The sequence below is a fragment of the Melanerpes formicivorus genome, unplaced genomic scaffold, assembly GCF_026170545.1.
Source record: "Melanerpes formicivorus ecotype bairdi unplaced genomic scaffold, bMelFor1.0.p_v2 SCAF_112, whole genome shotgun sequence".
Classification (NCBI taxonomy): domain Eukaryota; kingdom Metazoa; phylum Chordata; class Aves; order Piciformes; family Picidae; genus Melanerpes; species Melanerpes formicivorus.
The window spans coordinates 569,729-597,529 of NW_027142464.1; the positions used below are offsets into that span (position 1 = coordinate 569,729).

Here is a 27,801-nt window from a genome sequence, read left to right on the forward strand (position 1 = left end):
GCTTTGAAGATGACTCTCACTGGTTCCTGTTTTGACTGCCTGCTCCACGTCCCCACAAAGAGCTCCGCAGCGCTGCTAGGGAATCTCTGGGACGTGACTGATCCTGGGTAGCTCTGGCTCGTGTTGGGAGAGCCAAACATCGAGTTGCGTCTGCCGCAACAAGGGCAGCAGGAACCTGTTTGCTCCAGAGGAGAGCGGGTCGGGTCTCCGGGGGGGCGCTGGCCAGGCGGGGGCGATCCGGGGAGCTGCTGTCCGCTGCCTCTTGGCTTTCCCGGGAACAGCTCCGCGGTGGAAACCGACAGAAAATGACTCATTGCCTGGGGTGTGGCTGCGGCGTGCTCAGCGCGCAGCGAGTGAGGCGCTCGGCTCTGCCGGGCAGCCAGATCCTGTCTTGGTGCTTGATCTGCTTTGATCCGGAGCGATCTGCTTAGCCTGAGGCATTTCAATTGTTCCCAAATGGGGAAGCAGAGCTGCAGAGACTGCACTGAGGGCACACATTGAATAGGCAGAGAGCTCTGCTTGTGTCCTGTCCTGCCTGGAAAACTCCACGGAGGTCTGTGGAAATCCACTCTGAGCAGATCTCCCTGGTGAGAAACAACAGCAGAGCCCTGGAGCTGCCTGCGGGGAGGGTTTGCCATGGAATTGACTCATCAGCAGCAAACACTGGAAATAAATCCTCGGGAAAGAGGTCCCTCCAGGGAAAAACAGGGCACAGAGAAGCAGCCTATTTAAAACTCGTGACCTCATGGCCATTGTGGAAGTGCAGAGCGTTGCAGGGGTGCACAGAGCCCAGCTCGTGGTGCTGGGGGGGGGGGTGGGGGGGTGGTGCAGCGCCAGGGGAGAGCTGTCACATGCTGGAGGCCACAGGCAGGAAAGTGCTGACTCTGGTGGACATTCAGCATGCAACAATGTCCTGCGCAGCTCTTTGTGCCCCCTGGGCTTGCCAGCTCTGTGCTGGGGATCCAGCGCTTCCCCCAGCAGGGCCTGAGCGAGGCTGTGAGCAGGGGGAGCCCAGTGCTGCCAAGTGTCCCTTCGGTGTGCCAGCCTGTGGCAAACTGCAGGGGCAGGATGTGCAGAGCCCGAACTGCCTCTTGCCCAGGCTGCAGCCTCCCCAGTCTGCCCACAGCCCTGCAGCTGGGCCAGTGGAGCTGCTCTGCAGGGCTCCCTGCAGGAGTTTGGCTCCCTTGGGCTGAGCCAACACCACTGACATGAAGTGGCTTTCACCTAGGGTCACTCTCAAGTTCTGAACTTTCCTTCTCCACATTCTTGGTCCTGGCCCTGCTGGCTTGTTGCAGTCCTTGCTAGCACCTCCAGATGCCCTGAGGCAGTGAGCTGATGGTGGCTCCACAAGCCATAGGCTTCTGCCAGCTGAGTAGGACTCTGAACTGCTTCGTGTTGATGCTGAGGTTAGAAGTTAGCAGAAGGACAATTTCTTGCCCATGCTCTGCTGTCCTGAGACAAGCAGGATCTGCTTTCCTGGTAGAGCCTTTGGGCAGGCTCAGCCCTGCAGGGCCTGTGCTTGTCCCACATTCAGTGACTCAGTGATGGATGGGGGACTGCAGAGTCCAGAGGGGTTCAGTTTGTTCTTTCTGTGCTCAGACTGCATGGAGCCATGGTGCTCACTGCGTGGGGCCAGTGCCCACCTCCTGTGTGCATCCACAGAGGGGCAGGGAGCATCTTTGTGATCCAGAAGTGTTGTGCCCTAACCACCAAATCCAAATGATTGTGAGGTGTTGAAAATGAGGCTCTGAGAGGCCTGAAAAAACCCAAACTCCTAATTGCTGGCAGAGGATCTGAACTTTGCAGCTACACCGAGGTGTGTGGCTGGTGGGAGCAGCTCCCTCAGCTCGCAGCCGTGCCCCGAGGGGCTCGCCCAGCGCTTCCCCGGCTCCTGCGCAGGGTTTTTGTGTTTTCCTCCCATCCTCTCCCCGCCTCTGTACCGGGTTGGAGCAGGCGGCGATCCCCGGGCTTGCCGGGGCAGTGTTCGCCTCCCCAGCAGCCCTCGGGATCAGCTGGCGGAGGGTTGGGTCAGCAGGGGCTTGGCAGCGGTGCTGCAGCCGAGGTGGAGTCAGCCAATGGCCTGAGCCTACGACGCTCCGCGGGGCACTTTTGGTGGCCGGCCCCGCAGGGCTCTGCCATTTGAACTGCGGCGCAGGCACCGCCGCGCTCCGCTCCTGGCGCCGCTCCCAGCGCAGAGCTGAGCCGAGCCTGGGGCTCAGCTTTCCCTGCGCTCTCCCTGCCTGACGGCGTCTGCGGGCTCCGCTGGCCAGGACTCCGGGGCCACCATGGAGGATACCACTCTGCAGATCATCGAACCGCCGACTGCTTCGGAGGCCTCCGAGGAGCAGGCTCCCGAGGAGCCGATCAAACCCGATCAGATCAACGGCGTGATGGTGCTGACCCTGCTGGACAAGATCATCGGCGCGGTGGATCAGATCCAGCTGACCCAGACACAGCTGGAGGAGAGGCAGCAGGAGATGGACAGCGCAGTGACCAGCATCCAGGGGGAGCTGACCAAGCTGACCAAGGCTCACACCACCACCAGCAACACTGTCAACAAGATGCTGGAGAAGGTTCGCAAGGTGAGCGTCAACGTGAAGAGCGTGCGGCAGAACCTGGAGAAGCAGGCAGGGCAGATCAAGAAGCTGGAGGCCAACGAAGCAGAGCTCCTGAAGCGCAGGAACTTCAAAGTCATGATCTACCAGGTAAGGAGCTGCTGCCTGGCTTGGCTGTGGCCCGCCCGGGGGTGGACTCGCTGCTGAGGGCTCTGCCGCGCTGCGTGGTGGTTCTGCTGCTCACCTGAGCGCCCCTGGCTGTGGCAGCCCAAGCTGGGGTGGTCTGAAGTGGCTCTGTCGCCCCTGAAGATGAGGGCTGAGAGCTGCTGCATGGAGCAGGAATTCTGATGAAGGTGGTGAGGGTGGCCTGGGGCCCTCGCTGCGTGGAGCAGCAGTATCACAGTAGCCTGGCACCAGGCTGCAGTAGCCTGACTGTGGCGCTGGGCTGCAGAGGCAACAGGGACAGGGGGCTCTGGAAGGGGAGCTGAAGGTCTGCCTGCCAGCACCTCCTGTTGAGGGGCAGCCTGAGCCTTGCTGCGTGCAGAGGGACGATCTCCAGGGCTGTGAGGTGCATGTGGGAGCTGTCAGCCCAGCTGGGGTGAGCCTCACTGCCCAGGGCAGGCGGGTGGCAGGGCAGGCACTGCTCCCCCAGCTCCTCGGACCTGGGGCTGCTGGGGCAGATCCCACCTCTGCCTGCTGCAGCCCGCGGGGCTGGGATCTCCCAGCTGCCTGGCGTCAGTAACAGCTTTGCTTTGCCTGGTGTCCCTCTGCTGGGGTGGATTTTTCCTCTAATGTTAAAGAAGAGAGAGAGAGGACTAAGCTTCTGCCATTGCCCTTACCAGAGCAAGCTGTGCCGTGAGAGAAAAGCAACTCAGTGACTGACTGGGAGGGAAGCCTCTGGGTTAATAATAGACAGCCTCAGGGACAGCCAGAGACATCCAGTGCTGATCACAGGGGAGAGAGAAGAAAGACAGAAAAAAAAGGGCCAATTCCTCTTCACAGCAGCTCTGAGGGGAGAGATGATCCTAACAGGCTCAGGAATGCAGTGAGCACAGAGCCCGTGGAACTGATTCACAGCTGAGGCATTTGTGCCTGGGGCTGACACCCTGCAGCCCACCCGCAGCACGGGGGCGACCTGACCACTGCTCTCCCTTTATTGCAAGCTCTTTGCAGGGAGGCTGAATCTGTCCTTGGGAAAACAGAATCACTCTGACTGTGCTGCTGGGGCAGTGAGCACTGCAGGGTGAGCAGAGTGAAGGGCGGTGGTCAGCACAATGCTCTGTGGGCTGCAGCAGTGGCAGCTTCTGGGTGCTCTGGAAGCATCCTGACCAGGGGCAGTGTGCATGCTGTGAGCTGCCCCTTTTGCTTTGCTGCTGCCTGTGAATGGGGAGCAGAGCCTGTGACAAAGCCAGCCAGGGGCACTGCTCTGCCTGCTGTGAGGACAGAGCAGCCCCTGGGAGCAGCAGCTGGCAGGGGAGCACGGCAGGGAGCTGTGAGTCACGGAGATGTTAGGGGAAAAGGAGTGATCTGTAACTTGGAAGTGTCCCAGCGTGGAGCCCGGCGTGGTCTGACTGCGAGGCCACAGAGCACAGCTGAGAACTCCCTGGGTTTGCTCCGTGTGAAACAGAGGCTTCTGTGCCCTCAGGACAGCCCTGCTGCTGCTGCAGGACCTGCGCAGCCTCGGCCCCAGGGTGGGCAGCAGCAGGCAGGAAGCTTGTGAGGAGCACTGCTGAGACTCTCGATTGTCTCTCAATTGGTGCTTAAGCTGAACCCCCAAACCCATGGCAGGCTTTGGGTGTTTGAGTTTGTCAGGAACAACATTAAAGAGGCTGAGTGAGGAGTGCTCAGCAGGGGCTGTCAGTCCTGACCTGCGCGGTGGGAATTCAGCATCCAGGTCTGGATCACAGGGAATGCCCTGGAGGAGTTGGGATGTCTCTGCAGTCCTCTGCAGCTGCCCTCCTGCCTGCCATGGCAGTGGAGAATTTTGGGCCACAGACGTCTCCAGTGGTCCCAGCTGTGTCTCTGAGCTCCCTTGGCTCTCCCTGGGCTGGCAGATGAGGCTGCTCAGTGGCTGCTTTGGTCTGTGGGTTGCCCTGCAGAGAGGCCAACAGTGGCTGCTTTGGTCTGTGGGTTGCCCTGCAGAGAGGCCAACAGAAACCTGAATCCCGTGGCTTGGTGTAGGCAAAATAACCCACGGAGTGCAGGAGTCTCCCAGACTTGTTGCAGACCTCTTGGTCTGAAGCTGCTCAAGGTTCTGGAGGAACTCAGGAGTTTTGCTTTTGGCTTTGGGGGTTCTGTTCCCTTTGTGTTTTCCTGGCAGGGGCAGGATTTTGGAGTCGGTGACAGGAGTGGAGCTTCCTCAGGCTGCGCACAGCAGATGACCAAACAGGCCCCTGGGTGCCCCTGCATCGCCCCTCTGCTAACATCTCTCTGTGCCAGGGTTGAAGCTGCTGCCCAAACAGCTTCAGACCTTGGGGCAGGAAGGACAGGGCTGAAAATGTCCTCTGGGGCAAGCCCAGAATGTCTGTGGCCGTTCCTCGCAGTGCCCAGTTTCCATGTGAGCCTCTTGCTCCCTCTCACACACTCTGGGAGCTGCCAGGAGCTACTCTGGGTCCTGCCTGGGGCAGAGGTTTTTTCACCTCAACAAGGGAATTGGAGCTTAAGGGTAAAACTGGCAAAACAGCCCCAGGTTCCCACAGCTTTGGGTTGTGAAGCTAAAGCAGAGGGAGCAGCCTTGGCCCAGCTGCTGCAGGACTGGCTCTGGGGACAGGATTTGCCTGCCTGGAAAGCCTGATGCTGAGTGGCTCCCTGCCCTCCTCAGCAGCCCTGGGGAACAGAGCTCCACAGAGTCCTTTGTGCTGCTGTCCCAGCTCTGCTCTCTCAGAGAAATTAGGACACCAGCAAATCTGTCTGCAGCCTGACAGAACCCCAGCGAGGTGACTTCATCCCAGAGCTGCTGGGCTCGGGGGCAGGAATCTGGGGCTGGTTCCCAGGGCTCAGGATTAAGCAGCGGATGTGCCCCGCAGGAGCTGCTGCCAGCCCGGGCAGTGCCAGGCTCGGGGCTGGGCGCGTGGCAGTGCTCACGTCCCCACGGTGCTGCTGCCCCCAGGCTGAGCTGCGCCCTGCCCCTGCTGGGGGCCTGGCACAGCCTGGCAGGCACTGCCAGGCAAGCACCTGCAGCCCCACGCCGAGGGTGGAGTCCCTGTGGTGCTGTGGGCCTGTATTGGAGGCTGCTGTGGGCACTGGGCTCAGGGAGGTCTGGCTGGTGGTGCCCAGCTTTGTCTGGTACCAAGAGAGGGCTCTTTGTCGGCAGCCTGTGGCCAGGCTGCTGCCCACGCTCCAGCTTCGGGGGTCCTGGGGGGCTCCTCTGCTCCTCAGGTGGCTGCTGAAGCCCAAGGAGCTGTGGGAGCTCTCTGGTCAGGGTGAGAGCAGCACAGAGCCTGAGCCGTGCAGGGTGAGAGTGGGCAGGGCTGGGACAGAAGCAGCCCATAAATAGCACAGCTTGGCTGCTGTGCCACTCTGTGCCTTATAGGGCCAGAGCCACAGGGTGCTGAGCCTGGGGGGGCTCAGACCCACTCGGGAACGCCGCAGCCTGGGAGGCTGGGCCTTGCACTGCCTCATTTTTAGACCTGTACCCCTCAGAAGAGAGCCTGGCAAAGCCCAGGAGCGCAGGGCTGTGATGGGCAGGGAGCACAGGGCATGCAAGGCAGCCCCAGCCCTGCACCCACCCAGCCGCTCTCCACTTCCCCAGGCAGCTGCCCCGGAGGCAGCCAAGCCCACACTGAAGGAATGTCCCCGGGGGAGGGAGAGGAACAGTGCCCAGCTCAGTTCCTCTGGGCTGCCCTGATGCACTCAGCTGCTCTTCATCCACTGGCAGGGGCACAGCATTAGCACCCCGAGGTGAGAGCAGCCTCCCTGCGCTCTCCTTGGACTCTTCACAGCAGTCTGAGCCCTGCCAGCTGCAAGGTGAGGCTGAGACAAAGCCCAGAGCCGGAGATGCTCTGCGTCAGGGAGGGAAAACCAAATATTTAGGATGAGAAGTCTCAGGATGTTTAGCTTTAGGTAAGGATGCCAAGGTCAGGACCAGCACAGGTCTGATGCAAGCTCCACACTCTCTGGAGAGCTGCTCAGAGCTGGCTCAGGGCTGGGACAGCTTCAGCTGGGAGGAGCAGCCCCGAGAGCGAAGCCAGCTGGGCACAGGGCTGTCAGGGGAGGCAACCCCCCCCTGCCCCCTGCAGTCTGTTCCGTTCTGTTTCCTGCACCTCTGCCTTTCCCCTGACTCGCTCCCAGGCAAAAGCCCTTTGCCAGGCGCAGCCCTGCGCTCCCCTGCCCTCCCCTGCCAGGTTTGGGCCAGCTCCAGCGCGGTACCAGGCTGCTGGTCCCGGCTGGCTGTGGAGGGGCTGCAGCCTCTCGGGACATAGCTCCCAGGACACAGGGTAAGGGAACACGCCTGGAGCAGGAACGTGCCCAGGAGGTTGTGCCAAGAAGGTTGCACAATACTGAAAACTGCAGAGGGCAGGGCTGGCCAGGGGGGTGCTGCCTGGGAGGGAGCAGCTTTATCCTTCCACGTTACCTAATCCCCAGCTATGGCTTTCCCCCCTCATACTTCAGAGCTTTTCCATTGTCTCAGCAGCATTCTTTGGTGATTTCTTACTGCAGTCTTCTCTCTAGGACTGGAGGTGTCTCTGTGTGGACCTCCTGGCACTGCTGCAGCTCAAATCTGTTCAGCTTTGGAATGTTGGAGCCGAGGCCGTGCCCAGTTCTGTGCTGAGCTTTGCTGTGCCCCTGGGTGCAGCCTCTGCAAGCTGCTGGGTGGGGGCTGCCTCCATCTCTCCCCTTGGTGTGGCAGGAGACATGAAGGGAGGGGTTGAGTCTCTGCTCACAAGCCCACAGGGACCTGCCTGTGTGCAGCTGCTTTGGGCTGCACACGGGCACAGGTGCAGAGCACTCTGTGAGCAGCAGCGTGGCTAGAAGCAGGATCTGGCCCTGTGGTGGTGTTTGATGTAAGCCCAAGAAGGATTCTGCACCTCCTTTGGGGAAGGATTCTTCCTTCTGATGAACCTTCACTGACTCTCTTTTCTCTCCAGTTTTCTTACCTGCCTTCTCCCCTCACTAACTGCCTCCTGTGCCTCTTCTCTCTGCCTGCTCCCACACTAATCCAGAGACTCTGGGTGCTGTTGCTGTTCAGATTCCTGGTGGGACCAGGTGGGTTCTGCCCTGGTGCCCCCTCCCAGGGCCATCCCAACGCCCTTTTCCTCGCCCTAGCCACAGAAGATGCCAGGGGTGCGCTTGGAGGCCTCGCCGGGGACTGCCCTGTGAGCAGCTGGGGAGCTGCCATGGCCCAGAGCAGCAGAAGACAGCGAGGAGGCAGCAGTGCAGGGCTCAGCAGGAGTCCCCATGAAGATCGTTTGGACCCTCTTCTGGAGCTCTGAGAGATGATTCTGGAGCCTTTGTCTCTGCCTGCTTGTGGCTGCTGCCAGCCCAGAGCTCTGCAGTGCTTCTGCTGCTGCCTGCTGCTGCCTGCTGCGGTGCATGGTGCAGAGCTGTGGTTTTGTCTTGGGCATTACTGGACTTGCCATGTGCTGCCCCTGTGCCCTGGCAGGCAGGAGTTGCTCTGTGGCTTGTGTGAAAGGGTGGCAGGCAGAGGCAGGTGGCTCTGCTGGTACCAGCTGTGGCTGGGCAAATCCTCCCTGTCCTCTGAGCCTCAGTTTCTTCCTCTTCAACAGGGCCTGGTAGCACCTCCCTTGTTGGGCTTCTTGTAGGGTTGAGCTTGTGCTTGTGAAATGGTTTGGAGCTGCTGTTTGAGAGAGCTAAAATAGACAAAAGAGAGGCAGAGAGCAGAGCCTGTGCCCAAACCTGCAGCTGTCTGAGGGGAGCACCTCAGCACCCAGCCCTGCTCAGCCCCAGTGCTGGTCATGGGGGGCTGGGCTCCTGCACAGGCTGCAGCTGGAGCAGACTTCACCTGACACTTGCCTCATGCCACCAGAGCCCTGTGGCAGCAGGGTGCCAGGTCACCATGTGGCTACTGCAGAAATGTCAGCTGGGCCAGGCAGGGGGAATGGCCTGGCCTGGGAGCTGGGCAGAGGCCATCCAGTTATTCCTTAGCCCAGGAACTGGAGGCTCTGTGGGAAGCTGCCCCCAGGGGAGGGAGTGAGGGGACACTAACAGAGGCAGGTTTAGGTGACAGGATGGCAGCAGTGGCATTGTCCACAGCAAAATCTGCTCCAGCAAGCCACAGACCCCTGTGCCCCAGGGCTCTGCTGGTGCTTGCCAGGGGGGCTGCTGCCCAGGAATAGCTGAATGCTCCCTCCCAGAGCACTGGGGAGAAGGCAGCACAGAAAAGCACAGCAGATACCATGGCAACAGAGCAGAGCCTTTGCTCTCCTGGCAGGGCTCAGCCTCACCTGGGAGGCTGCTTTCTGCCCAGATGCTTCTAATCCTCCCTCGGGCTCCCCTAGGCCAGAGCTTGTCTGCCCTGCCCAGGGCTGGCATGGCACCAGGCATGCTTCCAGCTCCAGCTTGCCTGGCAGCAGCTAGGATCAGCCCTTCTGGGCCAGAGCAGAGCATGGGGATGCGAGCTGCTGGTGTCCTGCATGGCAGAGCTGCATGTGAGCCCGGCTCAGCTCTGCTCCTGGGATTGTGTTGCAGCAGCTGAAGGAGATGAGCTGCAGCTGTGGCTGGCTCCTGTGTGTGAAACCTTCCATTAAACCTTCAGGCTGGAGTTGGCTGTGGCTGGCAGTCCTGGGGCTCTGGGCTCCCACAGGCTCACAGCAGGAGCCTCGGCAGCAGCCCAGGGACCCTTCCCGAGCTTCAGGAGCGCTCCCCGGGTGCTGGTGGTTCTGCAGCTCCAGAGGAGCTCTGCTGGGCTGGGAATGCCGCTCAGCTTGGTGCCTCCTTGGCCTTTTATAGGGCAGGGGAATGTTTACTTCTGTTGTAGCAACCGACCTGCCCCTGGGGCTGCCTGGGGACTCAGTGCCAGGGAGCTGCGGCTGCAAAACCCTGGCAGATAAAGAGCCCTTCATGGAGGCCTCTGCCCACAGATCTCACAGCCCAGAGCTGTCTGAAGCAGCAGCACAGAGCACCCAGCACCTGGCAGCTGGTAGCCAGCTGGGCACAGGCACTGGGGCCCCTGCGGGCACCCACAGGAACTTCAGATGGACTGACCCAGTCCCATTGGCTCTGCCAGCTCAGGGCAGCTCCTCAGGGTAATGAGTTTGTGCCAAGAGGGGTGGCAGGGCTGTGTCAGCCCGGGGTGGGGGGGCAAATGGGTGAAAGAGAAACAGACTCTGGACTGGAGCTGGGCCTTGGGGCACATGGGAGGGCAGCAAGCACAGCCTCAGCACACCCACACTGCCTGCCCTGCTGCTGGGCACAGCTCTGCTTTGGGCACAGAGCAGGAACAAAAACCTCCAGAGCAATCCTGTGTTCCCCTGTCTGTGCCAGCTGGATTTGAGCTGCCCTGGGGAGCAGAAGGGGTTTGCATCCCTGGCTGGGGCAGGGTTTGGGCAGGAATGCCGAGAGCCAGAGCTCTGGACTCGCCCACTGCCAGGGTCAGTGTTTTCCCAGCACAGCTGGTGGAGTGCCTGGCCTGGTGAGTCACCAGGGGAGGAGAGTGCAGAGCCCATGGGACCCGGCCCCGGGCAAGGGTTTGGGTGGCAGCTGCCTCTGTGCCTGGGATGGATCCCGATTGTGCCAGCCAGGTCCTGATGTCCTACAGGCAGAGCTGCTGTGTCTGCAGGCACGTTCTGCCCTGGTGGCATTGGGGCAAGGCCTGGGTGCGGGGCCAGGCACAGGGGTACTGAGCACGCTCGTCCCCAGCGAGACCTGCCAGGGCTGCTGGAGTGCTCCCAGCGGCCGTGCCCTGCGCCAGCCGGGGCAGGGACAGTCCCCACATGCAGGTGGACTCCATGCCGCAGCCGTGGAGCTCCTGGGGTGGTGTCTCTGCGGACATGTTCTGGGGCGAGGGCTGATCGGTATCTGGGTGTGCAGAATGTGGCCCCTGTCCAGCGGCAGCCGTGCCAGGCAGGGGATGCCTTTGTTCTGGCTCATTGTGTTGACTCCAGGGAAGGAAGTGGACGGAGTTCCTGATGTTCTGGCTGGCGGGGCAGGGTCCCCCGAGCCTCTGGGATTGCTCCAGCAGGTGTTGTTGTGGAGAGCGGGGGCCCGGCCCCGCGGGGGTTTGTTCCGAGCTGGCCTCTCAGCGCTGTGCATTGTTCTGGCCTGCAGTGGCCGACGGAATGAAGAAAACATCTGCCGGCCGCTGGGGACCGGAGCTGCGAGCCCAGGGTGAGGAGCTGCGGAAGGTGGAGCCTGCAGCCCTGCGCCGGAGACACCCTGCGGGGCCCGGGGCAGCTCTGCTCCTGGCACCCCCGGGCCCGGGGAAGCGGAGTCGCTGCTGGTGTTTGCCACGCTCGGAGCACTGAGGGTGCCCCAGGCTCTGTCCCTGATTCCACTGGGCTGTGCCGCTGCCAGGGCTGCACTGGGATCCTCCTGCTCCTGCATGCCTCAGGGCTGGCTCCTGCTGCACAGGCTGCCTCCACACCTCAGCCCAGCAGCTCCGTGGGTTAACCCACCCGAGCAGCGAATTTCCGAGGCGTGGGCGGCTGGTGCAGTGCTGAGCTATTTCCAGCCTGTCCTGGGGACAGGGAGGTGACTCCTGGCAGCGGGGACGCACGCCATGTGCTGCCGGCATGAAAACCAATCCCGCCGCAGAGCCGTGCCTCTCGCTGGGCACATGCTTGTCCTCTGCCCCTGGCATCGGAGACTCGGCTGACCCGGGAGAGGGGAGAAGCTGAATGAACTCACCCTGAGCCCGGCCGGCGCAGCCCTGGGGCCGCTGTACCCCCCGCACTCGGATACAGCCGGGACACATCCCCTGCCGTGTTCCCCAGGGGAGAAATGGCACAGACGAGGCAGCTGCCGCACTCCAGGGAGTGCACAGCCCCACACCTACAACCTGCAGGCCCTAGGGAGGCGCAGAGCAGGGTGGCCAGGCCAGCCGGTGCCAGCCTGTGCTGCCATCTGCACCCCGCTGAGCCTCGGGCATGATGGGCAGGGCCCTGGCCAGGCTGGAGACCAGCGGGTGGCCGGTGGGCTTACAGAGAAAAGCAGAGCGGGAGGAAAGCTGTGGGCTGGAGGCGGGGGGCCCCCGCTGGCGCCGGGGGGCGCTGGGGCCACGCCGTTCTGTGGGGTCCCTGTGCCTCGTCACGGCATGGGGGCGGCTGTCCTGGGAGCTGGGGGTGTGTGATAGCCAGATCCTGGGATGGAGATGGAACCGGAGGGGATAGGAGTGTGACCTGGGCAGGGGAGGGAGGGAAGCCAAGGGCGGCTTTGGAGCCAGCCCAGAGTGAGCAGAGCTGCTGGAGCTGAGCGCAGACACCGCAGAGCCCCGGGCAGAGCAGAGCCTCCCCGCAGACACTTTTTGGGTGCCCTGCGGGAGGATGAGCTGAGGGGGCTGAGCCGGGCCCGGCGCCGCCCGAGGCTGTGCCGCCCGGGCTCGGTGCGCGGCTGTGCCGGGCTCGGGGGTGGCTCCCGGGCCGGGCGTTTGTGTCTCACGGGCTCCGCTCTGTGTCTTGCAGGATGAAGTGAAGCTGCCGTCCAAGCTGAGCATCAGCAAGTCTCTGAAGGAGGGTGAGAAGCTGGAGAAGGAAGGTGAGGGCGAGGAAGTGCAGGTGGGTGAGGACCATGCCGAGGAGGACCACATCCAGCTCTCCTCGGATGAAGAGGTGGAGATTGAAGAGATTATTGAGGAGTCCCGGGCGGAGCGCATCAAGAGGAGCGGCATGAAAAGGGTGGATGACTTTAAGAAGGCTTTCTCAAAGGAGAAGATGGAGAAGACTAAATTAAAGACCAAGGAAAACCTGGAGAAGACCCGGCACAACCTGGAGAAGACTCGCCACAACCTGGAGAAGAGGATGAACAAGCTGGGCACCAAGATCGTGACTAACGAGAGGAGAGAGAAGATGAAGACCTCTCGGGACAAGCTGAGGAAGTCTTTCACTCCTGACCACACCATCTATGCCAGGTCCAAGACAGCCGTCTACAAAGTGCCACCCTTCACTTTCCACGTCAAGAAAATACGAGAGGGCGAGGTGGAAGTGAAAGCCACGGAGCTGGTGGAGGTCGGCGGAGAGGAGGGAGAAAACTCGGATCTGCTGCGCGGGGAGAGCCCTGAGGTGCACACCCTGCTGGAGATCACCGAGGAGTCGGACGCGGTGCTGGTGGACAAGAGCGACAGCGAGTAGAGGCGGGGCCGGGCGGCGTTTGCAGTGCCCTCTGCCCTGCTGCCCCGGGGCACCGCGCACGATGCCTCCCTCCTGCCCCCGGAGCCGCCCCCCGCCCGCTTGGCCGCGGTGTTTTTGTATCTTCGCTTTAGCACACACAGGGCACACAGGACTCTTCCTCACACTGTTGAATCACCCTCGGAGACCATTCCTGCCTGAGAGCCGCCCGGCGCCTGCCCGCGGCACCCTGCAGCTGCAGCGTGCCGAAGGCGAGAGGAGGGCTGCGCACCTGCAGAGCTCCAGCGTCCTCCATGTGCAAAGCCCTGGTGTCAAGACAGCTCTGTGCTCTGCACCCCCACCCTGCTTCCTGTGCCAGGCAACGTGCCCACCGCTGCAGGCACCTGGCTGGCCTGGCAGCACTTTCAGAGGGCAGAGGAGCTGCCATGCCCCTGGTGCACGAGGGAGGAGCCCAACGAGTCCTGCTGGTGGACAGAGGGTGGGTGAACAGCTGAGCCATCAGCAGTGCCACAGCAGCCACCACCAGCTGTGGCTGGGTTCCCAGTGGGGTGTGGGATGTGCCGAGGCCACATGAGGCTCTTCACTGTCAGAGCAGCCTTGACACCAGGTCAGCGCTAACCTTGAGTACTTCTGAGCTTCCTCCCAGGGCCCCAGCACAGCTCAGGCTCATGCCCATGTCCTGCGCTTTCCTCCCCACTTCTCACGTTCTGCAGCCGTCCCCTGCAGCCAGGCAGCACCAGGGTAGCACACTGCAGCTTCAGGGCACTGCCCTGGCACAGCTCGGGGTGGCCACACTGTGAGGGAGCCGGCAGTGAGGCAGGAGCTGCCTTGGCCACTTCCCTGGGGGGCTGTGGGTGCGCCCGGGGGGGGCTGATCCTGGAGGCAGGGAAGGGATGGAGCCCGTGTGCTCACCCCACCTGCGTGCCAGGCTCAGCCCTTGCCTGCTGCGCAGCCACTTCCTCCCCATCCCGTGCCCCCCAGGGCTGCTCTTGCCAACCTAACTGAACACATAAATTTGCTTTTCCTCGCAGAGTTATTTTCCTTTTTATTGTCCAGTGCATCCAGCCTGGCCCCGGCCCGGGGCCGCATCCTGCTGGGGCCTGCGTTGGCACCTGGGACAGCCCCGGAGAAGGAGCACCCACGCCGGTCCCCTGTGCCAGGCAATGGCAGGCTGGGGGCAGCTGCAGGCAGCCCTGAGACACCGACGACCCTGAGCCTGCTGCTCGGGGACAGGAGGCACCGGCTCTCGGCTGCCCACAGGTCCTGCCAGGCCTCCTGCCGGCGGGCTGGTGGGTCCCAGCCCAACATCAGCCCCAGCCCGTGGGTCACCTCCCCACGGAGCCTCCCTAGGACCCGCGGCCGGTTCTCCCGTGATTGTTCCACGCAGGTCGGGGCAGCCGGTGCCGAGGGCGCGGGCCCCGGGGCCGTTCCGCGGCTGCGTCCCGGAGAGCAGCACAGCAAATAAAATCTCTTTTGTAAACCACCAGCGTGCGGCTCCTGCGTGGCGTGTCCGGGCCCTCGTGTCCCGTGGAGCAACTGGAGGCTGTTTGCTCTTGACCTATTGCTTGTTTCCAGGGAGAAAAGACCAAGACCAGCCTGTCCCCAACCTCCCTCCAGGGAGCTGTAGAGAGCAATGAGGTCCCCCCTCAGCCTCCTCAAGACTTAACCCCAGTTCCCTCAGCTGCTCTCAGCTTCGTTGCCCTTCTCTGACACGCTCCAGCCTCCCAATCTCCGTCCCAAAGCTGACCCCGGGGTGCGCGGTGTGCCCTCTCCAGTGCCCAGTCCCCAGGGACGCTCGCTGCCCCGGTCCCGCTTGCCACGCCATTGCTGATCCAACCCGGGCTGCTGCTGCCCTTCACACCCCCTCGCGTCACTTCCAGCCGGTGCTGGCCACCCCCCGCCCGCGCAGTTCTGTTCCGCCGGGCACTTCCCAGCCCCTCTGCCGCTCCCGCCGCGCTCCCGGTTCGCCGCGTCCCTGGCGCAGGAGCGGGTCCCTGTCCACGCGGGGGCGCTGCGGGGCGCGGTGCGGCGCGGGCGCTGCCCCTTTAAGAGGCGATGGCGGCGGGCGCTGACGTCAGCCGCTGACGTCAGGCGCTGCCCGGAACTCGGAGCGCTTCCCGCGCGGCGCTTCCCGGCAGACTCCGCCCCCCCGCGCCCGCCCCCGGCTCCGCAGCGCCCGCGGCGGGAGGCGGCGCCGTCCGGGAACAGCCGGCAGGGGGCAGGCCCCCCCCCGCGCCGCCGATTGGCCGCCGGGGCCGGTGCCTCGCGGGGCCGCGCCGCCATTGGCTGCGCCGCGCGTGACGCGGGGGCGGGGTCGCGCGCTGCAGGGTTCCCGGCACTCGGGCAGGGTCCGGACGCCAGCGTCGCCGGCACCGGGAGCCGCCGCCCCGCCCCGGATCGTCGGTGAGCGCGGGGGGGGGGACACCGAGAGGCTCGGCCGCGGCTGGGGCCCGTTAGTGCCGGGCCACGGGAGTTGGTTGGCACCGGGGCGGCGGGTGACAGGGCTCGGGGCGCGGTGACAGGGCGCCGGTGTCCCCGGGGGCCGGCGCTGCTCACCTCGGTGGAGCTGAGCCACGGGAGGGCGGCCGAGCGGCCCCGGGGCAGGGTGGGTACGGTCGCTGCCGTGGCGGGGCCGCTCCCGCAGCGCCTCTGCCCCGTGCCGTGCCCCGGCCGCTCGCGGGGGCCTTACCCGGCAGCCCCCCCCGCGGGGCGGGACCGTCCCTGTCGTCGGGCCGGAGCAGCGGGGCGCCGGCGGTTTCGCTTTCGGCAGCTCGGCCCCGCTGTGGCCTGTCTCGGCGGCGGGGCCGAGCCCGGTGCCGCCGTGAGCCCGGCAGCAGGTGAGGGCCGCACCCCGTGCTCCCGGAGAGCCCTAATTAGGGAGCCGCTGATTGACCTAATCCCGGGGGTGGGCTGCCGGAAGGATTTCTTTGCTTCCCACTGCTCCCAGCAGGCACAGAGCAAATCCTTGCTGGGCAGGGGCAGCTCCCAGGGGCTGGTAGGGCTCCCCGGGACCCCCGGGCACCGGCGTGGGGCTGAGGCAGGTTCAAGAAGCACCGGAACGCAGCGGGAGCCTGGATGTGCTCCTTGGGCAGCGAGTGGCCGGAACGGCAGGGCCAGAGGAGCTGACACCCGGCCCGGCCTCAGCGAGGCCCCACACAGGCTGCTCTGGGGGGTGACTGCAGGGTGCCCCCTGCGCCACAGACGTGGGGCTGCCTGAGCAAGGATGCCCTGTGGGGTCTGGCAGCACTGCCCTGTTCCTGCCGTGGTGCCCATCAGCTGCCCCCCTGCAGCACGGTGCACACCGTCCCTGCCCAGCATGGCCACTTCTGCTGTGGACCTGTGGCAGCCACAGGCATGGCGCTGGCTCAGGTCAGGAGGAGCAGGAGCTGGGCACGGGTGCCCAGGGTGGTGGTGCCAGTGCCAGGTGTTGGATGGCCCTTGGAAAGTGGCTGAGCCGCGATGCAAAGCAGCCAGCTGTGGGGTGCAGGTTGATCAGGGACCTGGCACTGTGGCCGTGAGGTCGCCCAGAGCCTGCCCCATGCTGTCCCTGCTGCCTCTGCAGGTCCTGCAGCGCTGCTCCCAGCCGCAGGCCTGGCTGTGGAAACGCTGCCAGGGGCCCAGCTGAGCCCTCCCCAGAGCCTTTTCACAACTCACTCTGCCTGCAGCGCTGAAGCTGCTCTGTTGCTGTGGAGCAGGTTTCCATCAGCCTGTTGATGGTTGTGTGGAAGCAGGGCAGCAGCTCCTGTGACTTGCTGGTGGCATCTGCTGTGGTACTCCTGCTGGTGACAGCTCCCTGAACGTCGTGACCTGTGCGACACTCCCGGTACTGGAGCCTCCTGCTGTGGCCTCGCAGGCACGGGAGTGCCACAGGCCGTCCGGGGCTCTCGGGGGTCACTGCTGCTTGTTGTGAGAGCTGTTCCCAGGTGCATCCCAGAAACGGGAAGCAGCCAGGAGGCAGCTACGGGGTTGCTGCAGGGCAGCAGCCGTTCCTGTGAGTCCGAGGGCTCTGCCGAGCTGCCAGCCCCGCCGCAGAGCTCGCCCGGTTCTTGTGCTCTGCCCTTGCAGGGGAGCTAAAGAAAGATGAACTTTAGCTCTTCAGCTACTTTTAGCAGCTCTGCTTCTAGCGTGTTTACCCCTGGACTTGCATCATGCAGTGCCTGGTCCTGGCTGCTTCACTTGCTCCCTGGCTGCCTTCCAGGGGCGGCAGGAGGGGCGAACCGCAGCGACGGGCGAGCACCGCGCCGCCGGAAGGGTTCAGCCCTGGGATCTTTAAACCCAGCTGGAGGAGGACCTTGGCGGCGGGGCCGGCCAGGGGTGAGGAGCCTCCTGTGTGGGGCTTTGGGGCTGGTGAGGTCAGAGCGTCCCTAACACGGTGTCTGTGACAGCGCAGGGTGTTGGAGGGACCCTTCCCTCCGGGACAGGCGTTGCAGGTCCGGTCAGCGGCGTGCGGTGCAGGGGCCCCGCGGGGCGCTGGCTTCCTGCGGCCGTGGAGCATGCGCCGCGCCGGGGAGAGTCTGGGCTGCAGCCTGGGCTGCCACCGTGGCTGTCCCGCAGCTGTTGGAGGCTGCGGCCGGTCCCCGGCCAAGTGCCGCCGCACGGCAGCCTGGGAGCTTCGCCTTCCACTGCGGGCTGGGCCCCAGCGCTGCCCCGGCGTGCCCGGACTGCGGCTTCCCTGTGGCTCGGATCAGGGGCCAGGGAAGGGGCGTCTGGCTCAGCTGCTGCAGCCCGGTGGGGAGCGCCTGTTCCTGAGCCATGCCGCGCTGGTGCCGCGGGCGCTGCCCCGGCGCTGACTCCGGTGCGATGGGGACACCGAACCAGCGACCTTCCAGCACCTGTCCCTGGCTGCCAGCTCAGGGCTGGGGACGCTGCGCTGGCAGGGGCCGGGGCAGCCGCCGCTGTTTCCGGAGGGGCTGGCGAAGCACCACCCTGGGGCTGCCTTTACGGTGGTGCAAGAGGAAATGAGGTGGCTGAGCTCACCGCAGGCAGGGGACTCTGGTGGCCTGGAGCTTCTCAGCTTCTTGCTTGGCCCGTGTGTTTGTTGGGATTTTCCCCTCAGAAGCAGCAGCCTCCAGGACCAGGCTGTGGGCACTCTTGCAGCTGCCTGTGTGGAGGGAGGGACCCTTGGGCCACTGCAGCCCAACCCGTGGCTAGCAAAGAGCTGAGGCTGCTGTGAAATGGGGGCTGTGATGCGATACTCTGAGCTGTGGCTAACAGCCTGGCCTGCAGCTGCAGCAGAAGCTCTGAGGGGGCAGTGCCCTTGTCGCAGCCAGCTGGGTCTCGCTGCCAGGCTGGGGCAGTGTCTGTTGTTTACAGGCTCTTGGCTGGGCTGTGTCTGCCTCCTCCCTGCCCTGCTGATAGCAGGCTGGGCTCACGTGGTGTCGGAGGGGTGCACCAGGGGCTGGTGTTCAAGGTTCAGGCCTGGGGATGTTGCTGCTGCCTCTGGGGCTATTCAGCGCTGCGAAGTTCTAAAACCCTCCTTAACTCCACCTCGGGTGCCAGTGCCTGTGTTCCAGCCCGCTGCAGGCTGTTGTCCTTTTCCCTCTTACAAAGAGCATCCAGAAACGTGGTGGAGGCTGAGGTGCAGCAAAGCTCAGAAGAGCACAGCACAGAGGGATCTGAAAGCCTCGGGGGGCAGCGCTCTGGTGCGTGGGGCCACGGTGGAGCAGCTTCTGGTGCTGGCTCCTTGGGGCTGCCCCAGTGATGGTTTGCTCCCCACTGGCTCTGGTACTGGTGCTCTGTGGGATGGAGCCCAGGACCTGCGTGGGGCTGGGGGCTGCTGTCAGCCCCCTTGCCTGCTCCAGAGGCATTGTCTGTGCCAGACACTGGCACCCTGGCTGCCCGCCTGTCCCCACATCCCAGCTGGCACCAGTGCGTCGCTCCCTGCAGTGACCTGTAGGAAAAGCAAAGCTCCCTGCAGGGACCGATTCTGCCGGGGCAGCGCTCTGGGCCTCGCCGCCGCCCCCTCGTCAGCGTCGGATCGATTCCCATCGGCAGGCGAGGCCTGAGCCCAGACCTGCTCCTTCCTCCTTTCTGCCGCTTCCTGGCAGTCTCCGCCTTCCGCTTCCAGTAAGCTCCGCGCTGCTTCCCTGCCGCCCGCGGCAGAGGTGGGCCGGGGCTGCCTGGCCCGAGGGGGCTTGGAAGACGTCGGCACCAGAGGTCATGGCCGGGTCCTGCTGAGCAGGCAGGAGGGAGCCTGGAGACTGCAGGGTGCCGGCCCTGAGCAGCCCCTTGCCTGTGTGCCAGGTCTCTGGAGCTGGCCAGGATGGCGCAGTGGAACCAGCTGCAGCAGCTCGACACGAGGTACCTGGAGCAGCTCCACCAGCTCTACAGCGACAGCTTCCCCATGGAGCTCCGGCAGTTTTTGGCCCCCTGGATCGAGAGCCAGGACTGGTAAGACCTTGTGAGATGCCGGTGTGGGGGCTTTGCTTGGGACACCCTGGGGGGCAGCAGGTCTGGAGGAGCTCTGCTGTTTCCCTGGGATCTTGGCGTGTGGGCTGGTCTCCCCCTGGGGCTCCTGTGTCACAAAGGGGAGCAGGGCTCTGTCAGACCCCAAGCAGGGAATGGTCTGCTCTGAAGCAGAGGGGTTCCCATCCAGGGCTGCCCCACGCCTGCCCCATGCCTGCCTCTGTTGTAGGGGAGGCTGGCACAGAGACCCAGTTCCTGGATCCTGTCCAGAGAGCACGTGGGGCTGATGAGGTGCTGGTGTGCGCTGCCTGCCTGAGTGCCAGGCTTTGTGCCCGAGTCCCAAACCCCTCTGTGCCCTGCTCCTGTGGGTGCAGTCCAGGAACTCATCCAGTGGCATGAAGCAGGTCAGGCCTGCTCTGGTGCAGGGTAGGAAGGTGGCTGCCACATTGGGCTACACAGGGCGCGGTGGGCACAGGCACCTTGCCCTGTGCCTGCACCCAGGCCTGTGCCCCTTGGCGCAGGGCATATGCTGCCAGCAAGGAGTCCCACGCCACGCTGGTGTTCCACAACCTGCTGGGGGAGATCGACCAGCAGTACAGCCGCTTCCTGCAGGAGTCCAACGTCCTCTACCAGCACAACCTGCGCCGCATCAAGCAGTTTCTGCAGGTGAGGCTGGGAGGCGCTGGTTGGGGGGAGCCTCTGGGGGTCCAGCAGCTCCTAGGCACAGCTTAGGACCCACAGCCCTGTGGGACAGGTGACCCCCAGAGCTGCCCAGTGCCTGCTGACCGTGGGGCTCTGCTCCCCTAACAGAGCAGGTACCTGGAGAAGCCGATGGAGATCGCCAGGATCGTGGCTCGCTGCCTGTGGGAGGAGTCCCGGCTGCTGCAGACGGCTGCCACTGCAGCCCAGGTCAGTACTTTGGGTGCATCTGCCCCTCTTACCCCTGCACTGGTGCTGCCAGCAGCTGGCTGCATGAGTGTTCCTTACTGAGGGGATGAAGACCCTTCCTACCAAATCCCCTCAGGCTGGGTTGTGACCCTGCTCTGATGCCCTCCTTGCCCCCTCTGCAGCAAGGGGGACAGGCAACGCACCCCACAGCAGCTGTGGTGACGGAGAAGCAACAGATGCTGGAGCAGCACCTGCAGGATGTGAGGAAGAGGGTGCAGGTAGGTGTCTGCTGGGCACCTCTGCTATACTCCATGCTGATTTGGTGCTGGGGTAGATCCACATCTCTTGCCTTGCAGGATCTGGAGCAGAAGATGAAAGTGGTGGAGAACCTCCAGGATGATTTTGATTTTAACTACAAGACTTTGAAGAGCCAGGGAGGTAATGGCAGCTCGTTAGCATCTGGCAAATAGTCTGTGCCCTCAGGGCAAGTTCTTGCCCTGCTGCCTCCTCCCCACCAGCAAGGTGGCTCAGGCTGAGGGCATTTACCTGGCAAGTGGAGAAACCTCCAGCATGTTTCTGCCACTGCTGCTGCCTCCAGGGGAGCTGAAGCAGAGCTCTGCCTGGGTCAGGGCGGGGGTGGCCATGCTGGGTACAGGGCAGAGCCAGGCAGGGGCCTAGGGGGCCACGGGAGGCAGCGGCTTTCCAAGGGGGCTGCTGCTTGGCAAAGTTTTGTCTGCACGGTGCTGGCGAGGGTGGGAGGGGCCGAGGGGGTCTCTGTGCATGGCTGAAGCTCTGCCCTCTGCACAGACATGCAGGACCTGAACGGGAACAACCAGTCTGTGACCCGGCAGAAGATGCAGCAGCTGGAGCAGATGCTGACGGCGCTGGACCAGATGCGGAGGGTGTGTCGCGGCCGCCCCACACCGCTGGGCGCTGGGCGCGGGTCTGCGGTTCCTGCGCGGCCAGAGCCCAGAGCGGTGCTGGGGTCACAGCCCTGGGCTGCCTCCTTTGGGAAGGCGCAGCCTGCCGCTGGCCGAGGGTGACGGCTGTGCTGTGGCTGTGGCAGGGCATCGTCAGCGAGCTGGCAGGGCTGCTCTCCGCCATGGAGTACGTGCAGAAGATGCTGGCAGACGAGGAGCTGGCCGACTGGAAGCGGCGGCAGCAGATCGCCTGCATCGGTGGCCCTCCCAACATCTGCCTGGACCGCCTGGAGAACTGGTAGGGGCTGGCTGGGGCTCCCACCAGTCCCTAGAGAGGTGGCAGCTGGGCACCCGCCCTGGGGACCAGCTCTTTGCCTCTGGGAACCTCCTTGCGAAAGGGCCTCTGGTGCCCGCAAGCCTGAGCAGACCCCGCGAGCTGGGCTGCTGGCACGGGAATGGTTTGTCCCCGGCCCGTGGGGAGTTGAGGCTGTTGTGAGAAGTTCTTGTTCCTGCTGTACCTCTGCAGAACCTGCAGGTTTCTTTTAGAATGTGGCCTAGGAAAATGCCCTGGGCCGGGCACCGCAGACCTCTTCTGTGCCCTACCCGTTTGGCACCAAGCAGCCTCCTCTCACACCCACCAGGGCAGAAGCGGGCTCTGCAGGCTGCAGCCATGCTGAGCTCAGCAGGCAGAGCTGACCCTGCCTCTTCTGCTCCCCTAGGATAACCTCCCTGGCTGAATCTCAGCTGCAGACCCGGCAGCAGATCAAGAAGCTGGAGGAGCTGCAGCAGAAGGTGTCCTACAAGGGCGACCCCATCGTGCAGCACCGACCCATGCTGGAGGAGAGGATCGTGGAGCTGTTCCGCAACCTGATGAAAAGGTGCTGGGGGCTGGGAGGGAACCATGGCACTTCCCTGGGCACCAGGGTGGGCAGGGAGCGTGCTGGGCCAGGTCTCAGGCTTGACTTTGGTTCTTGTGCCCTTCCCTGCAGTGCTTTCGTGGTGGAGAGGCAGCCCTGCATGCCCATGCACCCTGATCGGCCCCTGGTCATCAAAACCGGCGTCCAGTTCACCACCAAAGTCAGGTGGGTCACTGCCCCCTGGTCCTGCAGCACAGGGTGGCACAGTAGGGTCCTGATCCTGAGGGGTGCTGGTATGGATCCAGCCCCCAGCTTGCCTGGGGAGTCTTGGTGCAGTCCAGCTGGAGGAGCTGGATGAGGCCACATCCCCTTGGGCTCTGTGGTGTGGGGCATGTGGGCAGCACTGCTGTCTCTCCAGCTGTGCTCTGTGCCAGCTGCTGAGCTGGGGGTGCTGCTGAGTGCAGGACCTTCATGCTCTGCATTTGCTGACCCTCTGCAGGCTGTTGGTCAAGTTTCCAGAGCTCAACTACCAGCTGAAAATCAAAGTCTGCATAGACAAGTGAGTGCTGCGCTGTGCCAGCATGCTGGGGGGCACTGCTGAGGGGCACTGCAGTGGGACTTGTTCCTCAGCTCTTGGCCCAGGCCCCATCCCTGCTCCGAGGGCCAGCCTGACCCCCAGTCCAAGGGGGGAGGGTGCAAGGGTGATGCTGGGTCCCAAGGGTTTGTTCCCACGGTGGGGACAGCCTCAGGAGCCTGTGAGACTTGCTGTTGTGAGGCAGCCATGACCCTGTCTCCCCTCTTTCCTAGGGACTCTGGGGATGTTGCAGCACTTCGGGGGTAAGTGCAATGTTCTGGAGGGTTCTCCTGCTGTCAGCCCTGGCCAACATCCCACTGCTTGCTGCCTCTGGGGGGGTCCTGTCAGCCTCATCTCTCTCCTCTGCCAAGGTCCCGGAAGTTCAACATCCTGGGGACGAACACCAAGGTGATGAACATGGAGGAGTCAAACAATGGCAGCCTCTCAGCAGAGTTCAAGCACCTGGTAGGTTCCCTGAGCTCCTGGGCTGCTGCTGTTGGGGCTCTGACCCTCGTGGTGTGGCTTCAGCTCCTTTCTTGTCCCTGCAGACCCTGCGGGAGCAGCGCTGCGGCAACGGCGGCAGAGCCAACTGCGATGTGAGTGCTGGGGCCGGGGCTGGCAGAGCCCTTGGCTGGCAGCTCTGCTCCTCTTGAGCCACAAGGGTGCTGGCCAAGGAGCACCCCGGCATTGCTGGCAGCTGCCAGAGCAGTCCTGGTCACACAGAGCTGAGCAGCAGTGCTGGGGCTGGTGGCCTTGTGCCTGCTGCCTGCTCACCAGGGTCTGTGCCGCCCCAGGCCTCGCTGATTGTCACCGAGGAGCTGCACCTCATCACCTTCGAGACAGAGGTGTACCACCAGGGGCTGAAGATCGACCTGGAGGTGAGCTGGGGGTTAGTCACTGCTGCAGGCCTGGGAGTGGAGGGCCCTGGGAGATGTCCCAGCCTTCGGTCACACCCTGTCTTTGCAGACCCACTCTCTGCCTGTGGTGGTCATCTCCAACATCTGCCAGATGCCCAACGCCTGGGCGTCCATCCTGTGGTACAACATGCTGACCAACAACCCCAAGGTAGGGCCTGGCTGTGGGGCTCAGGCTTTTGGGGCCAGGTGGGCAGAAGGGAGCAGGGCTGGGGCAGGAGGTGGCCCTGCTCCTGCCCCATGTGCTGCTCAGGGCTGTGTTTGTTCTCCCTTGTGCAGAATGTGAACTTCTTCACTAAGCCTCCCATCGGGACCTGGGACCAGGTGGCCGAGGTGCTGAGCTGGCAGTTCTCCTCCACCACCAAGCGTGGGCTCAGCATCGAGCAGCTGACAACCCTGGCAGAGAAGCTGCTGGGTAAGCTGGTGCCAGTGTCCTGCCTGTCCCTGCTGGGCCCTGTGGTCTGGGAGGGGAGATGGAGTCTGCAGTCTCTTGGTGGTGTCCCAAGCAACACAAACCTTGGGCTGCCCCTGGGAGTGGCATCTCTGGAAGAAGAGCTCCAAATGTTGATGTCCCCTGCCAGGGCCAGGCGTGAATTACTCCGGCTGCCAGATCACCTGGGCCAAGTTCTGCAAGGTCAGGCTCCCACTCCTGCCCCAGCCCTCCCCTTGGCTCCTGCCTTCCTCCAAGACATGCTCACAGCATGTTCCCCCTCCCCCTCAGGAGAACATGGCTGGCAAAGGCTTCTCCTTCTGGGTCTGGCTGGACAACATTATTGACCTGGTGAAGAAGTACATCCTGGCGCTGTGGAACGAAGGGTGAGCCTCGGCCAGCGGCGCTGCAGGGGCTCCTGCTTGGGCTGGGCCTTGGAGGGAGCCCTGAGGCCTGTCCTGATGGTCAGGTGCCTGGGCCCAGGGGCGGGTGGTGGTGCCTGGGCCGAGGGGCAGGTGGTGGGGCCCCAGCCCAGGGGCAGGTGGTGCCTGGGATGCTTTTGCTGCCCAGGTCCTGTTGGGTGTTGGGAAACTAAGCTGGCAGAGGCTGTGCTGGCAGCCAGGCCAGGCCCTGCCGCAGGTGCCCACGGTGGGCTCTCTGCTCTGCCCCCAGGTACATCATGGGCTTCATCAGCAAGGAGCGGGAGCGTGCCATCCTCAGCACCAAGCCGCCGGGCACCTTCCTGCTGCGCTTCAGCGAGAGCAGCAAGGAGGGTGGCATCACCTTCACCTGGGTGGAGAAGGACATCAGTGGTAGGTCCTGCGCCCGCTGCCCTGCCCACGCTGCCAGGCTCGCTGGCCCTGGCTCCAAAGGGGCTTGGAACCCCCTGCTAGGGCACTTGGTCCTTGTTCTGCCAAGCCCTCTGCCTCTCTGAGCCTGGCTGCCCTTTGCTGGTCCTTGCCCATTGGCTGCCCACGTGGCACTGAAGCCACCTGGCAGGTACCTGTCCTGCCCCGTGGTCTGCCAGGTGCCTGCTGAGGGACAGCCCCAAGCCGGTCTTGGCCTTGCTGCTGCTGCTGGGGTGCTTGGGGAATGCCTTTGCCCATGGCTGTCCTGCCCTGGGTCTGAAGCCTCCTTGTACAGGGAAGACCCAGATCCAGTCGGTGGAGCCCTACACCAAGCAGCAGCTGAACAACATGTCCTTTGCTGAGATCATCATGGGCTACAAGATCATGGATGCCACCAACATCCTGGTGTCCCCCCTGGTGTACCTGTACCCAGACATCCCCAAGGAGGAGGCCTTTGGGAAGTACTGCCGCTCCGAGAGCCAGGAGCACTCTGAGGCCACCGACTCAGGTAGTTGTTGACTTTCTGTGCTCCTGCAGAGCTCCTGTGCCGTGGGGAAGCTCTGGGCACGGCGCTGGGGGGAGAGCTGGCACCAGGCAGCATCCTGTGCCGGTCCTGGAGCACACAGGCAGTGTGGGGCTGGTGGTGGGGTTCCATGGGGCTCAGGCAGTAGGGATTGGTGCTGTCTGTGGGGCTGCCCTGCAGGGCTAGGGGCTCCCCCTCTGCAGCTGGTGACTGGCTGCTCCCTCCCCTGCAGGTGCTGCTCCGTATCTGAAGACCAAGTTCATCTGTGTCACCCCGTGAGTGTCCCTGGGCTGGGGGTGCTGGGGGGCATCTGTGTGCTCAGCCTCATTTCAAGGGGAGATTCCTTCCCACCACTGCCTGGGCTTGGGGCAGCCACGGGGCTGAGCCGGGCTGCAGCTTCTGCCCTGACTGCAGCAGCTCTCCCCTTCCCGGGGCCCCTTTCCTCTGGAGAGCTCTCGGGAGGGGCTGTGCCCGGCCTGGGGCCCGGCGGGGGGGAGCAGGGGGTGTCTGGCCAGGTCCTGACCCCGGAGGGCTCTGTGCTTCCCCCCTGGACAGCACCACCTTCAGCAGCACCATCGACCTGCCCATGTCCCCACGCACCCTGGACTCGCTGATGCAGTTCGGCAGCAGCGACGGCGCAGAGGCCAAGGCCGGAGGGCAGTTCGGTGAGTCCGGGGGCGCAGCCCCGGGGGGGCCTGGCTGTGGCCAGGCCTGGGCCCTGCAACCTCCTCTGTGTCTCCCCACAGAGTCGCTGACCTTCGACATGGAGCAGACCCCGGAGTGTGCCTCGTCCCCCATGTGAGGAGCTCTGCCAGGGCTTGGCCTCCTGAGCCGCGCTGGGCCGGGGTCCCTGCTCCGGTTCCTTGTCTGACCCAAGCCAACCCTCCTGCTCCAGGGTGCTGCCACTTGGCTCTTGGGGGAGGGGGATGAACCTTTTTCTATGTCCTTCCATAAGGGTTTTTTATTCTTGTGTTGCTCATCCAAGTGCCTACCGGCTCTGGCTGCAGCCCTGCTTGCTGCCAACGCTTCTGCTGCCCACTGCTGCCTCCCTGCCTGCCAGGGCCCCAGGGCCTGTGGGGCTCCTACGAGCCCAGGGCTGCCTCCACGTGCTTGAGGGGATTGGCTGCTTCTGGCTCTGCACCCTTGCAAGAGGGCTGAGGCCTCTCCTCTGCCTTGGGCCAGGAGGAGTAGGCAGCTCAGAGCTGTGCTGAGGGGTCCTGGGCACTGCCAGGGCTGTGCTGGCAGCAGAGGTTTTGGTGCTGCCTGCTTGTGCTCCCTGCTCCTGCTGTGGGCACGGATCTGGCTGTCCTTGGCAGCCCCAGGGCAGGGACGTGTGCCCACACCAGCATCTGTGCCTTGGGGCTGCTTTGGGACCAGGTATGGCCATAGAAGCTGCCCAGCCATGTCTTGCCCTGGGGCCAGGCCTGTGCCAGGAGCAGGGCTGTGCCTCCATCTCTGCACAGGTTTTAGACCCCTTGGACCCCACGGGAGGCTGCTGGGTCCTGTGTGACCTGTGGTGGCCTGGCCTGGCCCTTTTTCCTCTGGTGAGGCTGATGGTGCCCCGGGCAGGGGCTTCTCAGCTCCTGGGGGGCTTTGTGTGGCTCTTTTGTTGGCAGCTGCTGTTGGGGCAGGGGGGAGCAGGATGCAGGCAGGGAGGGGAAGGGGCTGGTGGCAGCTGTGGGCACTGCAAGGGGCAGGTTTCCTTGTGTGGGGGCAGCAGGGGGGGCAGCTGTGCTGGGCAACGGTTGTGGTTCTGTGTTGACCGAAGTGGGGGGAGCCCCCTGCCTGCTCTGTGCCCGATAAGCAAGGGGAGGGTGGCAGGAGGGGCAGTGCCAGGGCAGGGCTGGGGGAGCTCTCAGCCCTAAGGCTGTGGCTACCATCAGCACGGAGCGATCTCTCTGGGCACCAGCCTGGGGCCCTGTCTCTGATGTCTTGGTTTGGCTTCTGGTGGAGATTAACCCTCAGGTAGCTGTTCCAGTGACGCTGCCTTGGCACAGCCTGGGCACAGTATGTGGCTCTGGCTTTTCTGCCCAGTAAAGACTGGGGCATCTCCCCCAGCCCCCCAGCTGTGGGCTGAGCCATCGCAGCCTGCTGCAGGGGGCAGGGCCGGGGGTGGGCTCCCCAGGGGAAGGAAGAGGGGCAAGAGGCTCCCTGCCGTGCCCTTGGCTGCGCCTGGGCAGAGGGGCGCGGCTGTGGCTGCCGCCGGCGACAGGAGCTGCCCTTTGCTGCTGGGAGGTGCTCGGAGGGGCCAGGGGCCGTGTGTCCCCCGCCCGCGTGGCTGCCTGCAGCCCCGGGCAGTGCCAGGCTCTGTACAGAGTTTTATCTTTTGTATATTTTAGTGCTGTACCTACGAGCTTGAACCTGCTGCACAATAAAGGCTCTGAAGCGACCTGCGCTGTGCTGTCAGCTCCGCCTGGCGCCCCTCACCCCCCCCCCCCCCCCCGCAGGGGCTGGGGCCCCTCGCCCGCGCTGCGGCTTCTTGGGCACAACCCAGCCCCGCCGCTGCCAGCCCCTGCCGCCCGCCCCCCGCCCGCCTTATCGGGGCGCGGCAGGGCCCTTCCCGGGGCTGCCGCCGCCCCGCGCTGCTTCCCTCAGCCGCCGAGGCTGCGCCGCTTGCGTAAAGGAAACTCTGGGTGCCGGCGTGGG

General features: G+C 64.1%; 2 protein-coding genes across 4 annotated transcripts; both read left to right on the forward strand.

The window, feature by feature from the left end:
* The first annotated feature begins 2,117 nt into the window (after positions 1-2,117).
* Positions 2,118-14,279, forward strand: CAVIN1 (caveolae associated protein 1). The gene is made up of 2 exons (XM_068166985.1): positions 2,118-2,705; positions 12,134-14,279. The coding sequence occupies exons 1-2, from the start codon at positions 2,286-2,288 to the stop codon at positions 12,797-12,799; spliced, it is 1,086 nt and encodes a 361-aa protein (XP_068023086.1). The 5' UTR covers positions 2,118-2,285; the 3' UTR covers positions 12,800-14,279.
* Positions 14,280-15,103: 824 nt separating this feature from the next.
* STAT3 (signal transducer and activator of transcription 3) lies at positions 15,104-27,544 on the forward strand. Of its 3 annotated transcripts, none has more exons than XM_068166982.1 (24): positions 15,104-15,199; positions 19,040-19,186; positions 19,723-19,867; positions 20,012-20,110; positions 20,272-20,367; positions 20,446-20,527; positions 20,897-20,991; positions 21,156-21,307; positions 21,729-21,887; positions 21,999-22,091; positions 22,366-22,425; positions 22,674-22,703; positions 22,812-22,905; positions 22,989-23,036; positions 23,235-23,318; positions 23,407-23,505; positions 23,634-23,769; positions 23,936-23,988; positions 24,076-24,170; positions 24,457-24,596; positions 24,928-25,143; positions 25,388-25,430; positions 25,711-25,820; positions 25,902-27,544. In XM_068166982.1, the coding sequence occupies exons 2-24, from the start codon at positions 19,059-19,061 to the stop codon at positions 25,955-25,957; spliced, it is 2,313 nt and encodes a 770-aa protein (XP_068023083.1). In that variant the 5' UTR covers positions 15,104-15,199; positions 19,040-19,058; the 3' UTR covers positions 25,958-27,544. The 3 variants fall into 3 exon arrangements, with proteins under 3 accessions (XP_068023083.1, XP_068023084.1, XP_068023085.1); XM_068166983.1 differs by having other exon boundaries at positions 24,928-25,140; XM_068166984.1 differs by lacking the exons at positions 25,711-25,820; positions 25,902-27,544 and having other exon boundaries at positions 25,388-25,434.
* The last annotated feature ends 257 nt before the right edge of the window (positions 27,545-27,801 follow it).

Bases quoted from the DNA above. Each gene is read 5' to 3' on its own strand.
- CAVIN1 (XM_068166985.1), top strand. From the start codon at position 2,286: ATGGAGGATACCACTCTGCAGATCATCGAACCGCCGACTGCTTCGGAG. The intron at 2,706-12,133 runs GTAAGGAGCTGC...TGTGTCTTGCAG, and splicing joins TCAAAGTCATGATCTACCAG to GATGAAGTGAAGCTGCCGTC.
- STAT3 (XM_068166982.1), top strand. From the start codon at position 19,059: ATGGCGCAGTGGAACCAGCTGCAGCAGCTCGACACGAGGTACCTGGAG. The intron at 20,111-20,271 runs GTCAGTACTTTG...CCCCCTCTGCAG, and splicing joins CGGCTGCCACTGCAGCCCAG to CAAGGGGGACAGGCAACGCA. The intron at 24,171-24,456 runs GTGAGCCTCGGC...CTCTGCCCCCAG, and splicing joins CTGGCGCTGTGGAACGAAGG to GTACATCATGGGCTTCATCA.